At 40.1% G+C, this 15,887-nt stretch overlaps 1 protein-coding gene and 1 pseudogene across 1 annotated transcript in view; both read left to right on the forward strand.

Moving 5' to 3' along the window:
* Pecr (peroxisomal trans-2-enoyl-CoA reductase) overlaps nucleotides 1–14,304 on the forward strand; it is a 31,230-nt gene extending 16,926 nt beyond the window's left edge. Inside the window, exons 5-6 of the mRNA XM_004864620.4 lie at nucleotides 11,212–11,323; nucleotides 13,757–14,304. Of these exons, the coding sequence (XP_004864677.2) occupies nucleotides 11,212–11,323; nucleotides 13,757–13,842 (198 nt within the window). The 3' untranslated portion in view covers nucleotides 13,843–14,304. The remainder of the gene's footprint in view (nucleotides 1–11,211; nucleotides 11,324–13,756) is intronic.
* LOC147829342 (histone acetyltransferase KAT7 pseudogene) lies at nucleotides 3,379–6,980 on the forward strand (annotated as a pseudogene).
* Nucleotides 14,305–15,887: the final 1,583 nt, after the last annotated feature.

The raw sequence follows: 15,887 nt of genomic DNA on the forward strand, positions 1-15,887 counted from the left end.
ATTGCTGTGAGTTTGAGGCCAGCTTGGGCTACATAGTGAGTTCCTTTTTTTTTTCTTGGTACCGGGGATCGAACTTGGGACCTTGGGCTTGCAAGGCAGGCAGAGGAACCACTGAGCTAAATCCTTGGCCCTACATAGTGAGTTCAAGACCAGCCTGAACTACATAGTGAGACTCTGTCTCAAAAAACAAAAAAACTATAATACAGAGTGTAGGGGACAGGGGAAGGGGACGTTACCAGAACCTCTGCAGTGAGTCCTGGTCTCCTGCGAGCCACGGCAGCACACGGCGAATTACAGGAAAGGTAGAAAAATGAGACTGAGAAGAAGCTGAGCTTTGGGTCTGATCAGTGCTGCTCTGGGCAGCAAAGACAAAGCCCCCAGCTTACCACACCTTTTATTCAGTACATCGGGAGAAACAAATGTAACAAATGACTTGCAGAGAGTTCAATAGTTCACATTGGGATAAACAAGGTGTAACGGAAGGCTTGCAGAGAGTTCAGTACATCTCCGGCAAACAAGATGTTAACAGTCCAAGAACAATGAGGAACTGAGCAGATGTTTGTTCTCCCAGGATGTTTCTTGTCCTGGAGAATCACAGCATTACTGGATCACTGAAGTCTCAGTTGTGACCGGAGGCCAAACTGGAGTTATTCTGTAGCTGGGCTGTAGGCAAGAGAACTAGGCTAACCAAATGATTTTTCCCTAGAATTATGTAGCATTGCTCCCAACAACAGAGGATATCCACAGTAAACATTTTGGCATATTACCTTTCTCTTTGTGCATATATAAGTTTGGTAGAGAATACACGTTATGCGCCTGTTGAAAAAATAAATCTTTATTTTCAGAAAAACTGAAAAATTACTTTGTTAATTTTACTTGAATTTTAAGTCTCTGGCAGCACTCCTTTATTTTTTTCTAAACAGACAGAAAGACTATTTCACTTGCAAAGCTGGCTTTTTAAAATTCTCCTTTATATAACTTTAACATAATATTACTTAAGATAAATCACTGTATTTGGAAGGACTAGGGAAGATGTGTTCATGAATATGATCTAGGATGACACCTAAGATTTTGCTTTGTACTCTTCTGTGATGAATGGCTTTCTTCTTAAAGTGTTGGTCTAGATCAGTGCCTTGTCTGATACTGTAGCTATATAACTCCATTTCAGTTGTTCAAAAAGTATACTGTTAGTGACTAACATTGACAGTGTAGCTACAAAACATTTCTGTCACAGAAAGTACTGTTGAGCTGATTTGGATGCTGTCACAAAAAATAGTTTAAAGAACTCGGATGAGAAATGTTTGGAAAGAGGATACAGCAGACCACTTCAAAAATTTAGAAGATCTAAGGAAATGAATCCATAGCATACTTCAGGAAGCAAAAAAGGAGCAATGCAAGGGATATGGATATCATTTTAGTGCTTGATTTATCAGGTGCTATGTTAGGCAACTTACATATGCAATACCAGCCTTGAGTGAGGTTACTGACGAGGGTTCAAAGGGTTATTAGCATCATACACTGAAAAAGGCTCAAGTCTGTGATTCTAAAGAACTATCCCAAAATATTTGGAACCTTCAAAAGAGATTTTGCCTAAATCTTATAAAAATAGACCTTTCCAAGGATATAGATTGGGACTGTGAGGAAGGTTGTGAGGAAAGTTATTAAATGTGTCAGGTAAAAGACCGAAAACTAAGACCAGACCAGGCCACAACAAGCCTTTATTGTTGGGACAATCTGCCGGGCTGTCTCTGAACAAAAGAGAGACAAAAGCAATATGGCCAGGACAGGAAGTGCCTTTTATAGGAGTGGGGGTGGGTCTTGTAGGAGCTGAGGTGGGGTTGAGTGAGGTAGTGGCTAGGGACTGGAGGAGCCTGTGGTGTCACTAGTTGCTAGAAGGAGAGCAAGTATCAGGTTACTCTTTTTTTTTTTTTAATTTTTACATATTATTTGTTGCTTTTATTTTTTTTGTTTTTCCCCCATTAAGTTTATTGGTACATTTTCGGTATAAAATACAGTTACATTCATCATTGGGATCTTGTACCTTTACATGAGTATCTTGGTTCTTTTTTTCCCCGCCTTCCCCTGCCCTCCCTTCACCCCCTCCACACTTCCCTACTTGCAAAGATTTTGTTTCCATATTTTTCCTTTTCTCATATTTTTTTCCCTTCTTTCCTTTCCCCTACCCCTCCCACTTCCCCTGCTCCTTTAGACCTTTTCTTCCTATTACACAATATCAATTATACATTTTTAAAATTAAAATATCAAGACCTAGGAGACATTGCCACAGATTTTACAGAATTTAAAAGGATATAGAAAGTATATTTCAAAAATCTATTTTGAAATAAATTTGACAACTTCTAAGAAGTACCTTGGAAGACAAATTAATGAAACTAACTCTGGAAGAAATACAAAATTTGAATAGCACCTATTAAAGAAAGTATATTCCTAACTTGAAAACCTACCTACCTAGGTTACTCTTTTGATGGGAGTAGGGGCATGTTGAGAAAAAGGTAGCTATTATATACAGCAGCCACCCTAAATTGGAGGGAAATCTATCCGAATGCATTCTAAGATTTTATGGGTTAACAATCCTATGTAAACACTGAACTGAGAAAATGATGCAAGTGTAACATTTGCTATATTGATAAATCTTTTTAAACTTTTTCCTTTCTGTCTGGCTTTGTGAAATCTTCACTAAAAACTACTGTATGATTAGCTTTTCCTTTTGGGTTACAGACCAGACTCAATGCCTAAAGTAAAGGAGTGACACAAGCTAGTTGGAAAAGGCAATGTTGAGCAAACTTTATAGAGAAATTATGCTTTGGGGGGGCACAGTGCCAGAGACTGAACCCAGGGCCTCATGCATGCCAGGCAAGCACTTTACTACTGAGTACAACCCCTGCCTTGACTCTTGTTTAACAAGGTAGTCTTTACTGGGGTTTAGCCTTTTGTTGCCCTGGGTAGCCTTGTTCTTAATGTGCTAAATTACAAGGGTATGTTTATTTTTAACATTAGAGACAGGTTATTTTCACTGTTTTATTTTTGCATACATATTTGGTTAAAAAATCAGTGAATTTCTAGGCCCAGCTCAAGTAACTGAAGAAGTTTAATGAGTAGTTTATATTGTATAGACCCAGGGTATGTTGTAAACAGTGTGAAGTAAAAGGGGAAATAAGGGCCAGGGGTTTGGCTCAGTGGTTCTGCCATCTGCCTTGCAGGCGCAGGGTCCTAAGTTCGATCCCCAATACCACAAAAAGGGGAGGGGGATAATATTTTTCTAAAGACAGACTTGGAAATTCCAATCCAGTATGTTAAGATGTTTCCTTTCTCTGGTAGCAGGTTGATTCATTCCTGGCTGCTAGGGCACCATTCACAGGTATGGCCATGAAAGCCAGGGTACTGACCACCAAAAACTAAACCAACCAGTCCATCCTGTGTCATGGTTCAGGTTTCACAGTTCAAATCACATGCACTCAGAAGTAAACTTCCAAAACTTGTATGAGAGAGATTTGCTGACAAAAATGGGATTACTGCCATTTGTAAACCAGCAACTATACAAGTCTGTCACATGCGAAAACAGACTATTAGGCCACAGAAAGCAGTATTAAGTCCAGGATATGTTTGTTTATCAGGTAGATTCCTGTTTGTTTCTGGAAGTTGGTTAATGTTTCTGGCTATGGTATCAAGTAAGTTTTCCTTGTATTATCTGGTTTATGATCTTCCATCTTGAGCCTTAGACTCACCTCCCAGCAGCCAGTACTTCCTGTTCTTCCACCAGGCTGGAGCTCAACTTTTGCTGATTCCCCAGGGCAGCTATCTTTGGCTGACACGTGACTCAGCCCCCCAAAACATAGTTTAGAGCTGTATTAGTTACAATGCCTGGTGCTAGCCCTGGCACAGACTAAAATTAATGGAACTCAATGAATTTTTTTTCAGGTATGCAACAAATAAAGTTTAATAGTATAGATGAACAGGGGAAAAGAAATAAGCAGCCAATATATGATTTTCATCCTTATCACTTTTTCTAGGGCCCCTCTAACTTGATGTAAACTTATAATTTCCAAGGAAATTCCTATTTCACTCCCATTTTATCATAAATAAATTGAATGGTTTTTCTGTTTGTATGATAAAACAGGAAATACTGTTACATTTGAAATGGAAAAGGCACTCCATTTGTGTTCAGTGTCACACAAAATCACATTCCCATCAGAAAACACAAACATCAACATCAAAAAACTAAAAATACATGGGAGATCAATACCATTTTTCAAATAAATTTGGAAGCTACTTTAGTATCCCAAAAAAAGAACAATACTTCAAAAAGCCCTGTCCATTTCCAAGTATCCCTAACAGAAGAGACAGAAAGATGCTATGCACAGTATTTTACCTCCTTTCCTGGTCCTACACTACTTAGAAAACTGCCTGCACTCCACAAACACAGACAGAATGGGGCTCATTTCACATGGGGTGGGGACTAAGCCAGTGAAGAGGTTGCAGGACACTCCCTGCCCCTGTCTCTTTCACACATCTTGCCCCTCAGGGACCCTGACTATAACGTTTTCCTCTCTCAAAGCCCACTCACATAGATGTGGGTAAGACCTGGGATCTGACCTGTGAAGCTTGGCCAAATGCTCCAGAACTTTCATCTTGCTGGTTTCAGCGTGGGCTCTTGGACCCCCACAGGAACTCATAGCTAGCAGGACCACTATTAGGAACCTGCCTATATACCAGGTACTGTTCCCATACCAAATCCCATACCAAATCCTCTGTGATAAATTTCCAGGGATCCCCAATAACAACTCGTTCCCTCAGAACTAACGACTCCCAACTTGTAATTTGTTTCCTTAGTTTTTCCACACTGACACTATTGCCATTTATGAAGATTACAGTCAGGATATACATCAGGCGGTCGACTTTGGGAATGGTCTTTTCATCATCATCCAGTGTGCCACTGAAAGTGAGGCCCAAGATGGGCACAAGGACATAGGTGTCCCCAGAGGGATCCACTCCCCATCTCAATACCTAAGCCCAGAGGCACCGACTCACAGAATTCCCTAAAGTTCAGAAGGAAGTGCTTACAGTAATCATGGGACACAATGTGCAACATTTCTTCCACGGTGGTCTGCTCCTTCTTTTGATACTTGTGGAGCAGAAAGGGCACTCGGTTATGTAACCTATCATGTCTATAAAGCAAAACCATAAAACTCTTAAAAGAAAATGTGGTTCTAGTTTCTAGAACTAGCAAATGCTTAATATCTTCCCACAAATTTACTATATATATATATATATATATATATATATATATATACCTAAAAATATTTATATTGGCTTTCTTTTTTACAAAAACAGGATCCTGCTTCATGTTTGTTTCTGCACCTTGCTATGGATATGCCATAATATAGTTAATCAGACCCTATTGTTCTACATTTGGCTTCTGTTTATATTTTTGCAATTGCAATAATCTAGAAGTAAACATCCTTAAACATAGTCATGCACTATAGTGTGAGGGGTTAATTTCTAAAAGTAAAATGCCTGAAGGAAAAGATGGTTATATATTAAATTTTGTAAGCTGTCTTTCTTGGAGGTGAGATACAATTTAAAAGAGAGGAGGTTTATTTTGGCTCACGTTTTAGAAGTGTCAATCCTTGTATGGTCAGCTAGCTTCAAGGCAGAGGGGCATGGTGGAGGAGAGTTGCTCAGGGCATGCCAAACAGGAAACAAGGGAGGAGCTGGGAAGAGATACATACCTCCAGGTCATACAGTGACCTGCCTCTTCTAACACATCCCCCCTTCCTAACACCTAAGATGGCTTAAATGCCCCTATAATCCATACACCTTCTCAGGGTCCCACCTTCCAAAGGTCACATGAGGCTTTAGGGGGACATTTAATATAAAACATAATATACCCTTCCAGGGAAAGGACACTTGGAGTGATGGCCATGGAACACAGACAGACCTTATGGGAACACTCAGGAAAACCTGATGAGCAAGTATGACTTGGATCTTTTTCCACAGAGCAAAAGCCCAAGCTTTAGAGGATTCAGAGGAGCTAAGGCCACAAGTCCAAATCATAGAGGAGAGCAACATGATTAAGACAATTGCTTTTGGCTTCTATGAGCTTGATACTTGGTACCATTTTCCTTTTTTTTTGGTACCAGGGATTGAACTCAGGACCTTGCACTTGCAAGGCAGGTGCCGTGCCACTGAGCTAAATCTCTGGCCCTTCCCTATCTTGAAGAGTATGCATGGCTAGGACATCTTTACATGTGTGAATTCTTTACAGTATATGAAGAGCCAAATAATACTCCATTGGCACATGACCAAGCATGTGTGCAATCTTCCACCTGGTGATGAAGAATATCACAAGGCTCAATCACAGAGTTTGAAGTAGATGGCAAGAAAAACAAGATCAACTCTGAAAACCTGTGCCTGTTGGCCAAGCCTTTTCTGGACCACAAGACATTATATTACACTGTAGAACCTCTCCTGTTCTATGTTATGGTAGAAGCAGACAACACTGGCTGTCGCTTGATAAGTATTTTTCCAAAGAAAAGAATTCATTCTGCAATTATAATATATTGAGTGCCTTACCATGCCTCAGTACGTGAAACAGGGCTATATGGCAAGATGCTCGTTGACTTCAGCTATTTACTCTCCAAAGTGGAAGAAAAACTTGGCTCCTCAGAACTCTTGGATCTGGGCTTATAACCTATCACAGTTACTGGAAAGAAGTGCTTCTCTGGAAAGGAAAACACCTAGTTTTAAAGAGACAAGACCTGATTGATGACTGGATAGCCAAAGAGGCTAAAAGGTCCAATTCCCAAAAAAACATGGATCCAGGCTGCTTAAAAGTGGATCCCTCCTGGGGCTGGGGATTTAGCTCAGTGGTTCCTCTGCCTGCTTTGCAAGCACAAGGTCTCAAGTTGGGCAAGGGATGCAACTCAGTGGCGCCCCGCCTGCCTGGCAAGTGCAAGTCCTGAGTTCAATCCTCGGTACTGGAGAAAAAAGGATCCCTCCCAGGGGTACTTTAGTGACCTGTCATTCTGAGGCAGTGAACCCTAGCTGAAGGAATCTACCCTCTAGGGATCTGTCATTTCTGTTACTCTTTTACTGGCATGAGGGACTGTTATTTTGGCCTTAGCAAGGTTGCCTGGATGGGACCCACATCAGATTCTAGTGGGTCTCCCTTGTAGCATTGACCCAAGGAGTTCTGCTAGGATATTAAATCTGCAGTCACTAGTTCCCACCTCATGTTTTCTGCTCCATGAGGTGTTCAGTGTCCTCTGAGCTTTGGTCTAGTGCTTCTTGCTGCCTGGCCACTAGACCTCTAGTATGGTTGCCATAGTTGGGACCTTTGCAATTGCTCCTTCCATGTGTGTCTTGGGGAGAGGCAGGGAAGAAGGGGCAGCACCTGGGAATGTGTGTGTGTTGGGAAGGGTCCATTCATCTCAGATTTTACACCCCTTTGTCTTTTTCCTCCATTTTTATCCAAAGACCTATTTTTGATCTGTATGGGGCTGACCAGAGCCAGACACTTGGGAAGAGCTTCCCAGGGCTTAGTCTTGGTAACAACACATAATCCATCTGAATGAGATGATGGCAAGAGGAATAAGAGGTAGTTATTCTGTATTTTGATCTGTGTTCACCTTAGGCAGTGGGCAGAGTCTTGGTGGAAGAGAATGGATACTTCTTTTTGCCTCACTGAAAATGTGCCCAGCAGCGTTTGTTTTCTCTTTACTGCTTGGCCCTTTTTACTTTTTCAGGTGCCAAAATAATTTCCAGTTCTCCTTTTCATGCTACTTGTTACTCATTAGCCATACTGCAAAACCCTATACTTCCACATAAATTACATGGATGCTTCTGGGAGAAGCATTCTGGGAGAGAGCTTTCTGGGAGAAGTTGAAAGTGACTGAAAATGATTTCTGCATCACAGCCCATGAATCAGTGAGGCAGAATAGCCACCCTGCTGTTTGCTTCACTTTTCAACAGTCTCCCCCTTTGGTAAGACTGAAGTGCTTTCACCCCTCTCCTCTCTCTGGTCTCCTATTTTTGGTGTTGTCCGAACAAAGGAAGAGATGTTTCTTATAATTTCACCCTCAACCATTTCAACCTGCTGTCTTGGGGCAGATTTTGATGTCTGAGATGTTTCCCTTCCCAGCTTGGTCTCCTACAACACTGCTGTCCTCACCTGGCACCTACACCACAGTCCCGACTCTGGTCATTTGTGCCATTCTCTGCCATCTCTATACGTACTTATATTCACTGTGGGGTGACAGGAGCTCATTTTAAGCATGTTCTGTGGTGGTTCCTCTCCCAAAGCAACTTCACTGTAGGTTTTCTTAAAGGGTAAAAGGCCTTTTATAGATGCTATACCCTTCCCCATGTGTGGAAAAATGTACCCTTCTGTGTCTGCTCAATAAACCTTGTTCTCTGCTCAGAAAAAAAACCCAAAACATAATATAAGCTATTGTTCAATCATATACTTAACCCATTAAAGGAGATGTTTAAATTTTTATTCTGAAAACTAAATGTAGATTTTAAGTGATTTTAACCAAAGATATAATATTGTTAATTTTTATTCTCATAGAATACTTTTTATTTATATGAATTATATGATCTGTAGTTGCCATGTTAGAAATTAAAAGAGATGTAAGAAATCTTTATTAATTCATTTATAAATAAGACTACAGACATTACACATTAACATTAATAACATTTTAAATAAAAATAGCTACCCTTCCAAGGCATATTTTTAATATTTGACACCTTTCCAAATATTTTCAATGTACAGCTTTATACTAAATGGGTGGATTCTCACTTTTGCTTCTGCATTCAATTTCTTGCAATCTGTTATTTTGATTAAAGCATATAATTTGGCAAGTTTTGTTGGTACCGGGGATCAAACTTGGGTCCTTGAGCTTGCAGGGCAGGCGGCAGAACCACTGAGCTAAATCCTGGGCCCGATTAAAGCATATAATTTGACTTTCTGAAGCTCTACAGTTGGAAAGGGAAGGAGCATTTTAATAGCCTTTTCAGATAATCATGCTATTCTTTTTTGAAATTCAAGAAGTAGTAGTTTCATAAGGATTAGTTGCAAGGTGGAATCTGAAACCATGTCAGTGAACTTTTTGTCCCATTGTATTATTCTCTTTTTCAAATGTTAGATCTTTCACCCGTGTATGATTTTGGAATATCAGGGTTGGTACATTGAAAAATACTGATTCTGAGTTATATGGATCTTCTAAATGTTGGCACAATTAACTGTCCACTGTGGAAAGATCACATTTGTTAATACCTCCACTCACCTCTTCAAAAAAGTTTATGTATCAGGAAACTGGCAAGCTCATGGTTGCAGGTGCAAGTTTTTCAAAATCCTGATTTTCACTACAAAGTTCACATCTTCTCATTGACAACAAATACTGCCACTTATTTTTCTTTGAAGTGATAATCTCACGTTGTTTGTTTTTGAAAAAAACATCTACCTAATACCCAAATGTGAACAGACACAGTGCCATTCTGTCAAGTAAAAAAATATTATTTCATGAAAAGGTAGCAAGTTCAGTCCACAGTTTAATGGCACATTCATTTTCCTGAGACAACCACTATACTCTGCACAATGGAAGAGCTTTATGTTATGGTTTATATCTAGATGTTCCCCCCCTACCCAAAGCCTCATGCGCTCACAGGTAGGGCTTTGGGAACATGACTGGATCGTGAGGGTGTGATACTTATCAGTGTATTAGTCCAGTGATGAATTTATATCTAAATGTGGTGTTGGGAGTTAAAACCTGGTCAGAGGAAGTAGGTCACTGGGGGCATGGACTGGAAGCATATATCTCCTTCCCTCCTCCCTTGATCTCTCTGCTCCCAGTCCCATGCCTTAAGCCATTTTCTCCTCTGCCATGGCCCTCTGCCATGCCACCCTGCCTTGGAGCCAGTAGAAATCTCTACAAACTGTGAACCAAAATAAACCTTTCCTCCTTACAGTTGCAGGTGTTGGGTATTGTCTCAGCAATGAGAAAGTAATTAAGACAATGTGCTTCCCATTTTATCAAACAGAATAGTAAAAAGATGTGCCCTTCATGGTTGAGACTTCTTACAATAAATGCTTTTTGCTACTTCATCAAGGACATGACAAAGGGAAATTGCTACTCCCACCCCCACCCCAGCTGTATGAAAGCTACCACAGTTTTGTATATCTGTCATGATTCATGCCAAGGATTAGGCAGTTTTTCCAGTCATTGCTTTGGCACCATCAGTACAAATATCCACAGTGAAAAAGACAAATTAGCCTTTAGCATTATCATGAAAATAGTCTTGACCTTGAAAAGCTCTTAGGAACACACAGACTTTGGCCAGCTACATTTTGACAAGTGCTAATGTAGGTGATTTCTTCCAAGTCTGAAAAGGAAGGGAAGGACAGATAATAGTAGCTACAGTGAAGTGCAGAACAAAGAGAGTTTGACCCCTACCACATTGTATCCTGGGTCTGTGTGTAGGTGGGGGAAAATCTCACACCAGGCCATTGGCTGGCCTGTTTATCAGGGGGTTGCCTTCTGTTAAGTGACAGTCCCAGAGAGAGTCAGAAGGATCAGGTACTTAGAATCATCACCATCCAAAAAAACTGCTTCTGTTCCTTTAGGGTCAGTAAAAGAAATTCTCTGTTTCTGTATAGTTTTGACGGTAAATGTTGCTGAATTCATCAATAAATAAGTTTTTAGAGGATACAGTGGGATTCCAAAGTCGTCCTTGTAGAAAACTGCCATCCATGTTGCTGGGCCCAGCTGGACCTTAGACTGGCTAAATCAGCATGCCAATTATTGCTACACAGACCTGCTATTTCATGGACAAAAATATAAAAGGCACATAGCAGTGATGGAAATGGGATTGCATTGGATGATGGAAGGTATGGAAAGAAGTGAACTGTTTGAAGTAGGAAACAGCAGAGATTTAGCACCCTGTTCACTTTTGGCCTTTTGCATTGGCACTGTATAAAGCCTCTTCACATCTTGCCATGTTTACCCTGATCACCGCCAAATTTCAATCAGGTTCAAATAGAAAAGTTGTCCATGTGCTGTCAGATTATGGTGCACAAATTAGGATTCACATCACAGCTGTAGGATATGAGATGTGTTTACTTGGGAACACGGAGCTCCTAGAAATGGAGAGGACCCTTTGCTTTCATATGTGTGTGTGTGCTCCTGCCTCCAGGTCTCCTCTGTGGTTTGCTTCCTGCTGTCGCCTGCAGCTTCCTTTGTCACTGGACAGTTGGTGAATGTGGATGGGGGCCAGTCTGGGTACATTCAAACTTACAACATACCAGGTGAGCAGGGAATGACAAGTCACTCAGTGTATGCCTTTCATATTTAGGTGCCCAAAATTTCTTATGTATCTCCTTAGGAGCTAAATGTTTAGCTTGATGATAGGATTTTGAAGGAAACATTTCTAGTCACAGAAAGCATATAAATATATTTATTATTATTTTCTTAGATTTATATATTTAGAAAGGATTTTTATGTGCATAAGTTGTTGGAATTTGAAACTTTAAAACCATAGCTCTATTAATGTATATGTAGAAAGAATCATAGAAAAGGGCAAGAGGTTGCCATATATTTAAGTCCTCTTTTTTTCCTCCAATAAGTGCCTTGTATATCTGGACAGAAGAATAGAACTGCTAGGTGAGGAGTAGTATGCTTGTACTTTGCCCTCTTTGGGGGATATATATTAAGTTTAATAATATGAAACTGCCAAATTTAAACTTTTTTAATGTATAAAATGTAATCTTATAGTTTTCATCAGATATTGATATTACACACAAATGTATTTCTTTGTATGATGTGTGTGTGTGTGCTCTTATGTCATAGCTCAACTGGAGTCCTTTGAGGCTGGAAGAGTCCTAAAACTTCCAACATTCCTACATCCTAATTTTTTTTTTTTTTTTTTTTTAGAGACAGGGTCTAGCTATGTAGTTTGAGCCGGCTTTGCACTCACTATGTAGTCTAAGACGGCCTTGAACTCTCAACAATCCTCCTGCCTTGGCCTCCCAAGGGCTGGGATTACAGGCATGTGCCACCATGTCCAGCCTTTACATCCTAATTTTACATATGACAAAACAAATCCACAGAAGCTAAAAACTATGCTAAAAATGCTGAATCAGTTTTCTTAGAAAACTAAGAAAAATGATATAAAATAAAAATGTTTTTAACCTTCTATTGCTAAAGATAGTTGATTAAGTAGCTACCACTAAATAATTGCATGGTTGATATCACCCTTGTGTATCTGAATTTTATATTAGGAACCCAGATTGAGCCTACTCTGTGCTGACAGTCTGATCAAAGTGTGAGATCCTCTATGCCTTAGTAAATGATTAGTATAGCACTGGGGGCGGGGGGAGACAGGGATCCAACTCAGGACCTTGCACTTTTGAGGCAAGCACAGTGCCACTGAGCTAAATCCCTGGCCCGATAGCACTTTAATTTTACTTATTTTCCCTCCCTTATATATTTGTTTACTGATAACATTGATATAGTTATAAGAACTCAGATTGGAAAGACAAAAATGCCCATTTGGCAAAAATGCCCCAAAATGGACATGCAGTATTGTTTAAGAAGTATTTAAAAGAGTGAGGGTAGGACAGAGCTTTTCTACTTCCTGAGCCAGTATTTTGTTATGGTGAGTTGCATTGTTTTTCTTTTAAAAAGAAAAGAGAAAAGAAAAAAAAGAAATTTCAGATAGCTGCTTCCTGGGTCTCTGTGAAATGACTTTTTTTTTAATACACTTTTGATCAATACTAGGTATTGATACTAGTATCAATACTAGTGCTCATCCAATAACCACAGCCAGGGCACTGCAGAGCACTGACCAACAGTTTGCCTCACCTGTGCCCTCACTCCCCTCCCCTGGTGGGGGAGTCACTTCCCCAGATGTTCTTGAATTCTCCAGTGGAAATGGAGGATGTTGGGAAAAGGAGATGAGGACTGTATGCTGGGGAACACCGAACCGAGCCTCATGTGAAGTTAGCAGATTATTTAAAAATTATTAACCCTTTTATGCCAAAGATTGCAATTTTTGTGTGTGTGTGAAATTCATGTATTATACCTAGAAAAATTCAAGGAACAAGAATTTGAAGAGGAAAGAAATTTTATTATGTTCCATTGTTATAGGTGTTCCAAAATTGGAACACTAGGAATTGAAGGGTTAAGAGAGACTATTTATTTATTTATTTATTTATTTATTTATTTATTTATTTATTTTTGGTACCAAGGATTGAACTCAGGACCTAGCACTTTCAAGGCAGGCGACGGAACCACTGAGCTAAATCCCCAGCCCAAAAGAGATACTATTTATTGAATGTTTACAGTATGCCAGGCTCTATAGAAATGGTGTTACATTTAACTCTTGCAACTTTTAAAGATAGCTACTATTCCCTTCAGTAGATGAGAAGATTGAGGCTTAAAAGAGTAGCTTCCCAAAATTAGGAAAAGTGGGCTGGGAATTTAGCTCAGTGGTTCCGCCACCTGCCTCACAAGCAGAAGGACCTGAGTTCAATCCCCGGTACCAAAAAAAAAAAAAAAAATTAGGAAAAGTTAGTGATTCAAATCCAGGCCCCTTCACAAAACCTTTGCCATTTGTCCTAAGGATTTCTTTCTTTTCTTGCCTGTATGAGTCAGGGTCAACAACTAGAGGACTGAGTGGAAACTAAGGACAAAGGAGGTTAACAACATTTTCAAGTGACATGATGTTTTCCACCTAACAGATCATGACAACTGGCCTGAGGGAGTTTGGGATGTTTCCACTGTCAAGAAGCTCAAGGAATCTTTTAAAGAGAAAGCAAAGCTCTAAGCCAAAGAAACAACCACTACATTTGTTCCAGAGTGCCTTAGCATCTTGAGAAAGCACATGTGTACTTTAAAAGCACTTATAATTTGTATGGGGGGAAAAAATCACTTCTGGTTTTATGATATGATGAATTATATCTATGCAAAAATGATTCCTTAAATATGTGCACTTTTATGTCCTCATCACCGTCTTTTAACATGTTAAAGATTAATTTTTTAAGGAATGGAGATTAACGCAGTTAAATGATCATACTTCTTATTTCTAAGAAAGATGTGAAAAATGAAATAATTTAAATGAAAAATAATTAGAAGAATCATCACTCTCAGAAGGTTTTAGTATGAAAATAATGGGAGAATATGTATTTAACTTGTCACATAATGGTGATTATTACAACTAGAGTTATATAACATCTTATTTTTGGTGAAAAATACTTTTGGATCAATAAAGCCTTATGGTAATTATCAATGTGTAGCTTGTTTTACTCATAAAGTCAAATCTGCATAAACCTTAAAGACATGATACGTCAGTGGCTCCATGATTGGGCACCTCCCTCATATGGCATCTCCTTCTCTAGGATGTGGGTCACCTGGTGAGATGCTATGGAGTTGTGATGCTGTGCCCATGGATGAGGCAGGTAGTGGTGGTACTGAGTCCCTGTGGACAAGGAAGACAAACTATTACCTGAAATACGTAACTATTACTGTGAGGAGTGGCACAGATGCCACATGGTAATTTGAACAGTAGAATGCTTAATATAAAGAATTATTAACTATAACAAGGGATTTTTCTAATGAGGGGTTGGCCAGTAAGGAGTAAAGAGAACTTTAATGAATACATAAGTTGTAAGTTGGCACCAATAGGTTTGAGAAGGCGCATTAAAAAAAAAAAAAACAACTCCAGAACCTCTATGCCCAGATCTAGTAAGGTGGCCATGGTAGTGACTCGTAAGACAGAAAAGATATCTAACCCAATTGTTACAGTTTGTATCTAGATGTCCCCCCAAAGCCTCATGCAGTCATAGATGGGGCTTTTCCAAGGTGGCTGAATCTAATCTAGGGTGTGATGCTGGGATTAAGGATGTGATGCTGGGATTAATGGTATAATGCTGGGATTAAAGGTGCCCCACCCTGGATGTGAGAGCTACCTGCCCTAAGGCCAGGCAGCCTGGATGGAATAAAAAGAAGGCTTCTGCTGGCACTTGCTGCTTGATGCCTTCTGCCTGCCCTGCTTTGCCATGAACTGTTACTTTTCTGCCATGCCACCCTGCCTTGGAGCAAGGATTGAAATCTCTACAAACTCTGAGCTATAATAAACCTTTTCTCCTTTAACTTTGAGTGTCAGGGACGACCCACATAGCTGAAGGGTTCACAGAGTGAGAAACGATGGTGGGAGATTAAGAAAGTCAAAGAAAGAAGACAAAGATGACAGTAAAGTTTATAAAGCTAAGGCCAGGTGGACACCCTTTGTCCTATGAGACAAAAGGCTTGGCTTGCATCCTCAGCACCTTTATTTATAGCATAGATAAGGAAAACGAAAGGGGACGCCTGATTGGAGCAGGGAAAACTGCTGGGATCTGCAGGAGATAATGCTTGATGTTTCTCTAGCAAATGGGTGGGAAGGAAGATAGTCCTCTTCTCTGCCAGGCCTTGCTCCACCATGCCCTCTTGTTGCTGTTCTCTTCTTTTGGGGGCCCTGCCTCATCAGTGGGAGGAGGTGAGTTAGACCTGGCTATAGTAATCTACAATGCATCGCTCCCAGCATTCTGTCTGTCCTACTTTGCCATAAACTGTTACTTCTCTGCCATGCCACCCTGCCTTGGAGCCAGGGCTGAAATCTCTACAAACTCTGGGCTATAATAAACCTTTCCTCCTTTAACTTTGAATGTCAGGTATTTTGTCTCACCAATGAGAAAAGTAATTGAAACAGATTTTGGTACCAGGAGTGGGATCATTGCTGTGATGTTACATGGCCACGTGGTTCAGGAGTCTTTGGAACTGGCTTGTGGAAAGAGTTTGGAAAGGTTTAGAGATGCTGAAGAAGCAGCCCTG

Source organism: Heterocephalus glaber, unplaced genomic scaffold (genome assembly GCF_053883595.1).
Source record: "Heterocephalus glaber isolate CG9 unplaced genomic scaffold, H.glaber_assembly_v1.0 deba00000621, whole genome shotgun sequence".
NCBI lineage: Eukaryota > Metazoa > Chordata > Mammalia > Rodentia > Bathyergidae > Heterocephalus > Heterocephalus glaber.